Source organism: Panthera tigris, chromosome A3 (genome assembly GCF_018350195.1).
Source record: "Panthera tigris isolate Pti1 chromosome A3, P.tigris_Pti1_mat1.1, whole genome shotgun sequence".
NCBI lineage: Eukaryota > Metazoa > Chordata > Mammalia > Carnivora > Felidae > Panthera > Panthera tigris.
This window is the reverse complement of record NC_056662.1, coordinates 117,351,156-117,364,129: the sequence shown is the minus strand read 5'-3', so window position 1 is coordinate 117,364,129 and position 12,974 is coordinate 117,351,156. Positions and strand designations below refer to the sequence as shown.

At 40.4% G+C, this 12,974-nt stretch overlaps 1 protein-coding gene across 1 annotated transcript in view; it reads left to right on the top strand.

The window, feature by feature from the left end:
• The window catches only part of LOC102970732 (solute carrier family 4 member 1 adaptor protein), a 28,565-nt gene extending 18,799 nt beyond the window's left edge, over positions 1-9,766 (top strand). Inside the window, exons 10-14 of the mRNA XM_042982268.1 lie at positions 1,019-1,259; positions 3,990-4,076; positions 5,297-5,364; positions 7,012-7,081; positions 9,425-9,766. Coding sequence (XP_042838202.1) covers positions 1,019-1,259; positions 3,990-4,076; positions 5,297-5,364; positions 7,012-7,081; positions 9,425-9,474 — 516 coding nt within the window. The 3' untranslated portion in view covers positions 9,475-9,766. The remainder of the gene's footprint in view (positions 1-1,018; positions 1,260-3,989; positions 4,077-5,296; positions 5,365-7,011; positions 7,082-9,424) is intronic.
• Positions 9,767-12,974: the final 3,208 nt, after the last annotated feature.

The following is a 12,974-nucleotide window of genomic DNA, read 5'->3' as shown; positions in this document are numbered from 1 at the left end:
CTACTCTAACTGCTTTGTTTTAACTTACCTCTTTAAAGATTTTATCTCTAAATATGGTTACTTCTGAGGTACTAAGGATTGGGACTTCAATGTATGAATTTTGTGGGGACAGAATTCAGCCCCCAACACCTTCAATTAGGGTAAACTGCCATCTGGGGGAAGAAGCCTGAAGTCCCAGCCATATGTTGTGAGTGAGTATGTGGTTGACCTGAGATGGAGGTTTTTCTGTGAGGATGGGGGGACTGGAAGTACTTGTGTTTTAGTTAGCGGAAAAACTCACTTAAAACTCTCTTTAGGGGTGCCTGGATGGCTCAGTCAGTAGAGCATACAACTCTTAATCTCAGGGTCATAAGTTCAAGGCCCATGTTGGGTGTGGAGGCCTACTTAAAATAAAATTAAAAAAATAAATAAAATAAAAAGCTCTCTTGAAAGGATTACTGAATTAAATCCTTTCTTTAAAAAATGATATGCCCAACGTACACTTTGGTACTTTCTATTTCTTAAGCTGCAATCAACTTTTTCTAATAATTACTTTTATTGAGAGGTCTTGATCAGAATGTTTGACTTTATTCTTCAAGGAATGTCTTTTCTTCAGGATCTGTTTTACCGATTTACATGTCTTATTTCCTTAAATTGAGTTAAATCTGAAGTGAAAAATCTAGGCAAATAATCTGTTTGTTAGCTTTTGTGATGAAGATCCTTTAACCCCCTGAGGGGTAACAGGACAGAATTCCTGCAGCAGGTACTCGCCTGGAATAAATGTTTTCATTCCCTACAAGCTGTTTCAAGTGTTTTGTACTTAATATTCTTTGGACCCTAGAAACTAATAAAGATAATGTGTTAAGGGTCCACAGATGGATAAAAGCTCATGTGCAGGTCCTCCTTCCAGCAGACTTCTGCAGGGTTCATCAACCTGGAGGGGTTAGACATTCTCCACATTTAGCTTAACCTCCTTGAAGAGAGTTGTCTCTTTCTCATTATGTGGAACTCTTCATTCATGGTTTTGTTTTCTTTATAGAAGTTACCCCCCAAACGTCCAGAACTCCCTCCAGCTCTAATGAGAATGAAGGATGAGCCTGAAGTAGAAGAGGAGGAGGAAGAAGAAGAAGAAGATGTGGAGAAGGAAAAGGAGGAGGATGAAAAGAAAAAAATGGAGGCTGAGAGCAGTAGGTTACAGGCGGAGATAGAGCCGGAAGAAGCAGTGCAGGAAGCGAGGCCTCCCACTGATCTCACATGTTCTAAAGAAACAAAAAACCATGGTAAATCTTTCTTCTCCTTCCTATGCTGTTCAGTGGGGCATTTGCATTAATTGTGCAGAGGTCTAAAAAGCAAAGCCAGTTCTTGCTTGTGCATTTTGACTTTGTGGCACTTTATGATATATAACACAGCTGACTCTGTGGAAACATATTTTCTTTCTTTGACTGTCAGTCTTTCTTTCTTTGACTGTCAGTCATTATTTATCCTCATTGCAAAATAAGGGCAGGCATTTCCAGTCTATTCCAGAGTTGTGAAACTTTGAAAGCTGTGGAATCTGAAACCACAGTTGCTATGAAATAACCCTGAGCAGCTGCCACTGTGTGATTGGAGGGCAGTGGACTAGGTTCATGATGAGGCCTGATTAGGTGGTTTAAAGATAAACCTCCTCTTGCTCATTTTTTTCCCTATCCCTAAAACAGAGGCTAAGCATAATTGTACCCACTGTGTATACTGCTCAGGAAGCATAATGCCTTATTCATCTTTTTGTCCGTGGTACCTAGCAGAACACCTAGCAGAGACCCACCTCAGCAAAGGCTTGATGAAAAAGAGGGAATTGATTGGCTTTTGAATATGTTTTCTTCTGATTATAAAAGGAAGATAAATTCATTTTAGAAACTTCTGATCATACATCAAAGTCCAAAGAAGAAAAGAGAGATCTACTGCAGTCTCACCCCTAGAGATAATTGTTTATCATTTTAGTATCTTTCTCTCCTTGTCCACTGCAGGAGTTACTTTCCTGCAGGGTGGCCAAACTGTCTGGCAATACTAAGACTTCACAGAAAATAGAGAGCTTGACGAAAAACAAAACAAAAACTGACATTAAATATATGTGGGAAAGTTTGCATGTCTACTTCCAAAACAAACCAGGCTTATCTACATAAAACAACAGGCCTGGTATGTAGACATTCTCTTGGATCATCCTCAGTTGTTTGAGAAAAGAAAAGTTACTGTTTTTTTCATCTGTGAGAGATCTTTTGTTTTTGCATTCTCCTTTTGTTTAGTTATTGGCAAAATGCTTAGCCTTTTCAAACAAGGTGCGTAATACATGCTTTTTTAATGAGTCTAGTCTCTGATCCATATATTGTGAGGGTGGCATATAAGCAGGCCAGCAGGAAAGGGAGCAATAAGTATTGTATTTTTTCTTTAAAGGAGCAAAGGAAATATGTGTGTGTATAAAAATAGAAGATTTTAAAATTTGGTAAAGATACATTAATTAGTAAATTTGCGGCTGATTAGGGATTACTCTAGGCCTTTTTTTTCACTATTAGGATTATGTTGTACATGCTATTTTATAATCTATTTTTTTCTCTGTCTTGACATGTTCTTTTATTTTTTTAATTAATTTTTTAAATTATTTTTTTTTTTGTTTTAAATTTTATTATTAAACAAAATTTTTTTAAAAATTTACATCCAAATTAGTTAGCATATAGTGAAACAATGATTTCAGGAGTAAATTCCTTTTGTTTTTTTTTTTTTAGTTTTTTATTTTTTTAATGTTTGTTTATTTTTGAGAGAGAGACAGAGACAGAATGCGAGTGGATTGGGGCAGAGAGGGAGACACAGAATCGGAAGCAGGCTCCAGGCTCTGAGCTGTCAGCACAGAGCCCAACGTGGGGTGCAAACTCACGAGCTGTGAGATCATGACCTGAGCTGAAGTCGGACGCTTAACTAACTGAGCCACCCAGGCGCCCCTTCGGGAGTAGATTCCTTAATGCCCCTGACCCATTTAGCCCATCCCCCTCCCATAATCCCTCCAGTAACCCTCTGTTTGTTCTTCATATGTAAGAGTCTCTTATGTTTTGTCCCCCTCCCTGTTTTTATATTATTTTTGCTTCCCTTATGTTCATCTGTTTTGTCTCTTAAAGTCCTCATATGAGTGAAATCATATGATATTTGTCTTTCTCTGACTAATTTCGCTTAGCCTAATACCTTCTAGTTCCATCCACATAGTTTCAGATGGCAAGATTTCATTCTTTTTGATTGCTGAGTAATACCCCATTGTATATATATACCACATCTTCTTTATCCATTCATCCGTTTATGGATATTTGGGCTCTTTCCATATTTTGGCTATTATTGATAGTGCTGCTATAAACATCGGGGTGCATGTGTCCCTTCGAAACAGCACACCAGTATCCCTTGGATAAATACCTAGTAGTGCAATTGCTGGGTCATAGGGTAGTTCTATTTTTAATTTTTTGAGGAACCTCCATACTGTTTTCCAGAGTGGCTGAACCAGCTTGCATTCCCATGTCTTAAAATGTTCTTTTAAAATGTGACTTCAATAAGCATAGTGGTCCATCATATGCATGTGCCATGATTGATTTAATCAACTCCATATTGTTAGACCTGTACATTATTTGTTAATTTTTGCTGTTATAAACATACTGTATGTAATAAATCTTGGTATTCATCTCTGATTATTTTCTTTGAATCTGTTCCTGGAAGTAGAATTTCTAGGCCAAGGAATATGTACATTTTTAAGGGTTTTGGTAAGTACTGCTGAAAAGTTTTAGCTCAGAGTTGGCCAGTTTTTAAAGTGGAAAATTGGTTTCTCTGTTAGACATATGGAGGTACTTTTTTTTGAAAATCTAATTAAGGTTATTGAAGCTAATGATGGTAAGGCTGGATGATTATGTATTTACTTAGCTTTTCTTGCTTTTGCCTTTGTTTTCTTGGTTCCCTCCTATGAATTAAATAATAACAGTACACTCTGGTTCTGCATTTTATAGAAAACATGTCTCAACTCAGCCAAGTGCAACAGAATAAAGATTATCAAGAGATTAGTGAAACAGCTGCATCATGTGAGGAACCCTCAGGCAAGTAGCGTAGCTGCCTCCTTAGCTGCTCTGCACATAAGCAACCAGCTGGTGTCAGAGGAGGGGTTGGAGTCGAGCTGAAGCAGCACAGAGCATGGCCTTTCACAGAGCATGCTGGGGGGAGACGCTGCTGGAACATATGAGAGGTTATGTTTGCTGCCATCCCATTTGCCTTTCTTTATTCCTTTTCTGCCTCTTGGGTTCCATTTTCCTGACCTGCAGAATACCTGATGCCTTCACTCTTCCCATGGCCATGCATAGCCCTCCACAATTTTCCATCTCCCAGAGATGAGTCTGTGCCTATCATGGGAGTGATTCCAAAACTATTAAAAGAAATTGGTTGAAAAGTTGGCCTTTTAATAAAAAGGACTGGTTTTCTACTGCCCTTTTTTTTTTTTTTTTTTTTAATGTTTATTGGGGTGCCTGGGTGGCTCAGTCGTTTGAGCGTTAACTTCAGCTCAGGTCATCATCTTACCGTTTGTGTTTTTCATGTTTAATAAACATTAAAAAAATAAATAAACATTTATTTTAATGTTTATTTTTGAGAGAGAGAGAGAGCGCATGAGCAGGGGAGGGGCAGAGAGAGGGAGAACAGAGAGGACACCAAGCAGGCTTGACACCAGCCACCCAGCACAGAGCCTGATGTGGGGCTCGAACCCACAAACCGTGAGATCATGACCTGAGCCGAAACCAAGAGTCAGACGCTTAACCAGCTGAGCCATCCAGGCACCCCTGCTTTTTTTTTAAAAAAGTGTTTATTTATTTATTTTTGAGAGAGTGGGGAAGGGACCGAGAGAGAATTTCAAGCAGGCTCTGCACTAACAGTACAGATATGGGCTCAAACCCACAAACCAGGAGATCACGACTTGAGCCGAAATCAAAAGTTGGATGCTCACTGACTGAGCTGCCTACGCACCCCTCTACTGCTTTAAACTGTAATGGTTGAACTGTAGAATAGTAAAATCAGCCCATTTTCCTTTCCTTTTTCAAATAGTGCGATTACATTCAAGCTCTAGAACAGCGTTTGGATTTGAAAGCTAGGGTTATTAGCAGAGGGAAAATTTTCTCTTTAATAGAATCTTTACAGTAGAGGGAATTTTTAAGAATTTGATTGTTACATGTTCAATTTTTATAATGTTCTCTAAGGAGGAATTTTTCCTTTCTATTTTACTTATTCTGAAATAGCTATTGCCTCTTTTTTTTTCTTTTTCTCAAATTAGCATCAAAGAATGAATATGAGAAAAACAGAGATGAATTGAAGAAAAAGAAAGCTCCCGGTCCAGGCAAAGTAAGTACCTTAGTCGTAATCTTCATGTCTCTAGGAGTAAAAATGAATCCCCTTGTCATGGACCACATTCAGAAGAGTGAATTTTTAGGGATCACCTTAGCAGAGTTCCCAACTGCCTAATACCTCCTCTTCTAGAAGTCTGGGCTCTCTTATTTTTGAATTTTTGTTTTCTGAATTCTCTGTTGTCTCCATCCACACTGTTCCCTATAACTGTGCATATACCTCTTTTATTAATTTGTGAACCTTTGTTCATATCCTTTTATGCCATACAAAGACATTTGAATAATATATTCTTATTTGACCTTTTATTACACGGAAAATAGAATGTAATGTACTGCATTATACATCTTTTTTTTTTTTTTTTAACCTATTGTGGAAATCATAATAGGTATTGGTATACCAAGGGCTTCCTACTGTATGGATGTACTATACTTAACCATTTCTCCATAGATTGACGCTGGGTTGTTTCTTTTCTTTTTAATTTTTAAAAATGTTTATTTTTGAGAAAGAGAGCACGAGCAGAGAAGGGGCAGAGAGGGAGAGAGAGAGAGAGAGAGAGAGAGGGAGACAGAGAATCCAAAGCAGGCTCCAGGCTCTGAGCTGTCAGCACAGAGCCCGACATGGGGCTCGAACCCACAAACTGTGAGATCATCATCTGAGTCGAAGTCAGACACTCAACGGAATGAGCCACCCAGGCGCCCTGACGCTGGGTTGTTTCTAGTCTTTTATTATAACGGTGCTATAAGGACTAATCTTGTGTGTACAAAATTTTGTATGGATACAGTAAGTTTCCAAAAGTGGGATTGCTAGTTGTGTTAGGAGGTCCGTAAGACCACCCTCAGGCTAGATAATTCATAGGACGCCTCACAGGACTCAGCATGTAGTTGTACTCACAGCTGTGATTTACTACAGTAAAGGATACCAAGCACAGTCAACAGAGGGAAAAGGCACATGGGGCAAAGTCTGAGGAAACCAGGCTAAGCTTCCAAGAGTCCTTTTTCAGTGGAGTCACACAGGATGTGCTTAATTCCCCTAGCAGTGAGTTGTGACATCTTGTTGAAATGTTGCTAACCAGCGAGGCCCATTAGAGACTCAGTGCCCACTGGGGACTGATCATATGGGTACCTCCTGCCTGGCATGTACTCCAGTTTCATTCTCCAAGAAGGAAAGTAGATGTTCAGCACGAACCCTATTGTTTTTTACAGACAGTTTAGGCATAGTGAGCCACTTTTATCAGGGTAGTAGGAACCCTCCTGAAATCCAAGTCCCCAGAAACTAGGCGAGGGCCAGCCTTGCAAACAGGCCTTTCAAAGGATAGCAGTTAGGCTTGCTCTGTTAACTCTTTTCTCCACCTAGATCAAAAGACAAATACCAAAATTCCCTGTATGGAGATCATACCATTAGAACTCATATCTCTGTTAACTGCCTCTTTTAAAAAACCTCACTCTCTCTCACTGGCTGAAAATCAACTTGTTGAGGCTTTACAGGAAAAAGTCAAGGTTCAGAGATGTTCTCCCATTTTTTGGTTACTTATGCGAAGGTAATTAATGGAAGCTGCTCTTAGTTTTTGTTTGCTGACAGGCATAGGGATAATAGTTCTTAGAGTTAAAATTATTTTCAGTAAAATAACTTCTGTTTTCTTTGCAGCTTCCAGCAACACTTTCCTCCAGATATCCAGAAGATGACCCAGACTACTGTGTGTGGGTCCCACCTGAAGGTAGATTGTATTTACTTTTCTTCTCTTCTAAGACTTATTCTCCTTAAGACTTATTTATATTTCTGAGTAGGTAATGTATGTTTAAGGTTCAAAATGTGAAGTTTTTATAAGAGTATGAAGTGGGAAAATTCTCCCTTCTAGGGGAACAGGTAGAGTAAAAGATCTAAAGAGATACATCAACCAAGTATAATTTGTGGATTCTGCTTGGATCCTTATTGGAACAAACCACTATTTTTTTTTTTTAATTTTTTTTTTTTTCAACGTTTTTTTTTTTTTTTTTTTTTTTTTTTATTTTTGGGACAGAGAGAGACAGAGCATGAACGGGGGAGGGGCAGAGAGAGAGGGAGACACAGAACCGGAAACAGGCTCCAGGCTCCGAGCCATCAGCCCAGAGCCCGACGCGGGGCTCGAACTCACGGACCGCGAGATCGTGACCTGGCTGAAGTCGGACGCTTAACCGACTGCGCCACCCAGGCGCCCTTTTTTTTTAATTTTTTAACATTTATTTATTTTTGAGAGACAGAGAGAGATACAGCACAACTAGGGGAGGGACAGGGAGAGAGGGAGACACAGAATCCAAAGCAGGCTCCAGGCTCTGAGCTGTCAGCACAGAGCCTGATGCAGGGACTCATACTCACAAACCATGAGGTCATGACCTGAGCCGAAGTCAGACGCTTAACCGACTGAGCCACCCAGGCGCCCCTGGAACAAACAACTATTAAAAAAGTTACATACGAGTTGGATAATTTTGCATACTAGCCAGATGTTTGATACTATTAGGAAATTATTAATTATTTCAAAGTGTGAATTATGTTTTTTAGGAAAAGTTCTTCTAGGACTATGTACAGAAGGTTCACAGGTGGAATGATAACTGAGATTTGCCTTAAGATAATGCCTGGGTGGCTCAGTCGGTTAAGTGTCTGACTTTGGCTCAGGTCATGATCTCGTTCATGAGTTTGAGCCCCATGTCGAGCTCTGTGCTGACAGCTCAGAGCCTGGAGCCTGCTTTGGATTCTGTGTCTCTGTCTCTCTCTGCCCCTCCCTCCCTCCCTCTCTTTCTCTCTCTCAAAAATAAATAAACATTAAAAAAAAAAAAAAAAGATAATCCAGTAGAAGCAGAGGATGAGGGAGTAGTAGACAAAGCAGGATTTGCCACATATTGATAATTGTTTTAGCTGGGTGATGAGTACATGGAGGTTCATTGTATTTTTCTCTTCTGCATGTATTTTAAAATTTCTTTCAAGTTAAAAAACAACAACTTCTGGTTCTACCTCAGCTACTCAGTATTTTCCATTAAAGCCAACAAAATATCACTTTCTTATGACTTAAAAAAAAATGTTTATTTACTTATTTTGAGGGGAGGGGAGGGAGAAAGAGAATCCCAAGCAGGCTCCACACTGTCAGCACAGAGCCTGACTCAGGGCTCAATCTCACTGTGAGCTCATGACCTGAGCCGAAATCAAGAGTCAGATGCTTAACAGACAGAGCCACCCAGGAGCCCCTCTGTGACTTCTTATATGTGTCATGTGAAATGCCTGTGTAAACAATAAAATACATGATATTTCACCACCTTTTTTACACAAATAGAATCATATTCTGTATCTTTCTGTTTTGTACTTATCACTCTATGGATATCCTTTTGTATCTATTTATAGGCCTTTCTTTCTTTCTTTCTTTCTTTCTTTCTTTCTTTCTTTCTTTCTTTCTTTCTTTCTTTCTTTCTTTCTTTCTTTCTTTCTTTCTTTCTTTCTTTCTTCTTGTAGCATAGTTCTTTTTTATGGTATACATACACCTTTACTTATTTAACCAGTTCCCTCAGTGAATATTTGCTGTTTTCCAATTTTGCTATTATAAACAACTCTGCAGTAAGTAGTCTCTAACATAACATAATTTTGCAAGTGTAGAGTTGTGTGTGTAGAAAAAAAAAGTCGTAAAAGTTAACATACTGGATGAGAGACTATAAACATTTTTGAGATTGTGAATTGCATTCTATAGAGAGTATACAGCTTATGTTCATACACACGCACTTAAGGCAGTATATGAGGTGTTTGCTCCCCATAAGCTTATCACAGGTTGCTTTTCTATGGATCAAGTTTCTCATACACTAGTAGTTAACAGAAATTTTGGTACTAGAAATGTTTGCTTTTTATCAGCTAATAAATGTGAAGGTAGAAATGAAAAGACGACCACGTTTTGAAATCATATGCAAAAGGGCAGAGTTCTGGAATAGAAGAAACCTCTTTGTCTGTTTTACTTTTTCGGACACTAATGTCTGGGTATCTTTTCCCTCCTGACTTTGGAGAAGTGAATGTATTTCTTTTTTTTCTTTATACTTTGATCTAGGCCAAAGTGGAGATGGCAGGACCCATCTTAATGACAAGTATGGCTATTGACTGCTTCAGAATCCTAAAGGAAGACTTGTGGACCATGTGACATGGGATATTTAGGATAATATATCAAGTTGAATGTCCAGAGAAGGAGTTCAGGTGATCTTTTGTAAAATCTGGTGACTGGCCTTTTCTCCCGTTCTGTGGCTCCATAAATTTATCTACTCCTCTGCTTCTTTTGAATTTGGCATTTATGTTTAAAAGTGTTTGTGTATGTATGTAAAGAGAAACCATATATTTTGAGAATTGGTAAAGTGAGAGACATGACTCTATTAAAAGAGAAGGTGAAGATGTCTCATGTTTAAGGCCACAGTGTCTTTCATTCGTTAAGTTTTAGGAACTGTGCTTCTGAGGAATAGGGTGCTTCTGGCAGTTGGGCTCTAGGATTCACTGATATGGCCTCCTCCTCCAATAAGTGTTGAGATAGGAGGTCATGCCATGGTGTGACCCTGGGTGTCCCTGTCATTCCTGGAACTGAAAGTAGACACGGAGGGGGAGCTTCCTACCCCCTCCCACTGCCAGGTTTGAGGACAGACGCTGATTTATCAGGATGCAGTCCGGGACCGTGGCACACCTTGCGCACTCAGGCATCAGTCCTGATAAAAACTCAGTCCTTTGAATGTCCTGGACTCAGATCAATCAGATTAGTTTCTCTTCCTCCTGTGGAAAGGTGCAAATAAGGTCACAGAATGGAAAGCTGGGTGTGTTCTGTCCAGTATGGGGCTTCTCACTTCTGTGGAGAGGAGAATAAAAGTTCCTTCCTCTCGGAAACACAGAGAAATGCGAGAAGATGTCTTCTCTCCCCCAGTGCATCCCCTGCCCCCGACCACCCCCCCCCCCGCCCCGACATTAACGAATGCCTCACTTCCACAGGAAGGAAAAGCCTCAGAGTGGAAGCAAGGTGGAGAGTTGGTGGATTAGGCTGGAAGCAGACCCAGTGAGTAGTCAGGAGAAACACTGTGACCGAGCAAGAGAGTGGATAGGGGTGATATTTTCCTTTTTTTATACAGTGTATATTATATATTTTGCATTATATGGTATGTGTGAGTGAGGCAGGGAGCAGTAACAAGAAACGTCAGTTACCCTGTCAGATGTGGGAAGTCTGGTCTGCTGAAAGTAATGCCTTTCATTTCTCAAAAAACAGTACCTATACTGATATTATGAGAAACTATTCTTTTTGACTTCATTAAGACCAACAGGGAAGAACTTGATGTAAGAAGTGACAGGAATTTGGGGGCAGAGTGACCTTGCTATCTTGGATTGAAACGGTAAGCAAAGGTCCGAGACATGTCAGTGGTCTTCAAAGGCGGAACTCTTTATTCATACAATTGTATGTGGGATCCTAATGCTTGAACAGGTAAAAATACACCTGCTCTGGTTTAAGTGAGGGCACGGAGATGGGATCTATAGATATACGCCTACATGCATCCTCTCCCCTCACCTGCATCCTTACCCTCTTACTCTACCCTGACAGTGACCATGACGAATCCTAGTGGCTCTGCAGAGCATAGTCTGTTTAGCAAGGTAGGTTTCTAAATGCTCTGGAGACCCTGACAGCAAATAGGACTCCATATGCCAAAATAAGTCATAAATACGTAACTTGTACAATGAGCATCAGTAATTCAGAAGACACGCACATGAGTCTTAGCCCCCTCTACTAAATAGGAGACTTGGGGGGACATGACTTAAATCTCCTGAGCCTCAGTTCTATCATGTGTGAAGCAGGGACAGAAGTGCTTCCTGCTCTTTGAACCTCAGATTTGTCGTAAGAATCAAATGAGAGGGGTGCCTTGGTGGCGCAGTCAGTTAAGCATCTGACTTCGGCTCAGGTCATGATCTCACAGTCTGTGGGTTCAAGCCATGCATTGGACTCTGTACTGACAGCTCAGAGTCTAGAGCCTGCTTTGGATTCTGTGTCTCCCTCTCTTTCTGCCCCTCTCCTGCTGTCTCTCTCTCTCTCTCTCTCTCTCTCTCTCAAAAATAAATATTAAAAAAAAAGAAGAGTCAAGTGAGATAATATAGAGGGATGTGCTGTATAGGGCTTTGTAGATATTAGTAGTTGTTACTCATTACAAACAGGAGACAAATCCTGGCCTATAGGCTTGACTCCTCATCTATGAGACAGGAGACTAGATCAAATCAGTGATTCTCAACTGTGGCTGCATATTAGAGTCACTGAGGGAAATTTTTTGTTTCTAAGTTTTTAATATTAGTGCTTAGATTCCACCTCAAATCAGTTTAATCAGAACCTCTGATGTGAGCCCTTTTAAAAAGCACTCCAGGTGACTTTCACGTGCAGCCTAACCTTTGGAGCATAGTCAGCAAAACTTTTCTGTTAACGGCCAGGTACTTTAAGCTGTGCAAGCCATGCAGTCTCTGTCACAAGCATTTGACTCTGCCATTGGAGTGCAGACAGCATAGTCAGGACACAAACGGGTGAGTGTGACTGTGTTCCGGTAAATATTTATGAAAACAGGTGGCAGGCCTGATTTGGCCCTCAGGCCGTTGTTGGCCAACCCCTGCTCTAGGCTAATTCATCTTCAAGGTTCCATCTGGCTCAGGGTGTTCTTTACAGGAACTTTAAGAAGTAAATATCTCAGTTTGAAGTTTCTATTTGAAAGGCTAGTTATCCCTTCCTGAACTGGGAGGTTGTAGTTTTATGGTTACCAGGAATCAATGTGACCCAGTCTCCTTATCATAGAAAGGAAAATAAGGTTATTAGTCATTACAAAAAATACTGTTACAGCAAGAACACAATAGGTTAATTAAAAGCAAAGTATCCCTGGTCAGCTGTCCTGGCCTCCCCAGGAGTTCTGTATCACATCTGCCTTTATATTTAAAAGGCAGTGGGAAGCCATGTGGGTGTTAGTGATGGTGAAATGAGCAGATTTGGGTTTTTATTTTATTATTTTTTTAAATGTTTATTTATTTATTTTTAAGAATAGGAGAGTGAGAGCATGCATGAGAGCAAGTGAGCCGGGGAGGATCAGAGAGAGAGGGAAAGAGAATCCCAAGCAGGCTCTGTGCTGTTAGCACAAAGCCCGACGCAGAGCTCGAACTCACAATCCATGAGATAATGACTTGAGCAGAAATCAAGAATCTGACACTTAACTAACTGAGCCACTCAGGCACCCCCAGACTTTTTTTTTTTTTTTTAATGTTTATTTATTTTTGAGAGACACAGAGACAGAGCTTGAGTGGGGCAGGCAGAGAGAGAGGGAGACACAGAATCTGAAGCAGGCTCTAGGGTCTGAGCTGTCAGCACAGAGCCCGATGCGGGGCTTGAACCCACAAACTGTGAGATCATGACCTGAGCCGAAGTCGGGCGCCCAACCGACTGAGCCACCCAGGCACCCCCAGATTTGGGTTTTTAAAAGAACACCCAAGCTACAGTGCGGAGGAAGGAGGGAAGAGATCAAGAGGATGCAGGAAGCCAGGTTAGAAGCCTGCTACAGAACACCAGGGAGAGATTATGGCAGTTTGTACTAAGTAGAGATTGAAATGCA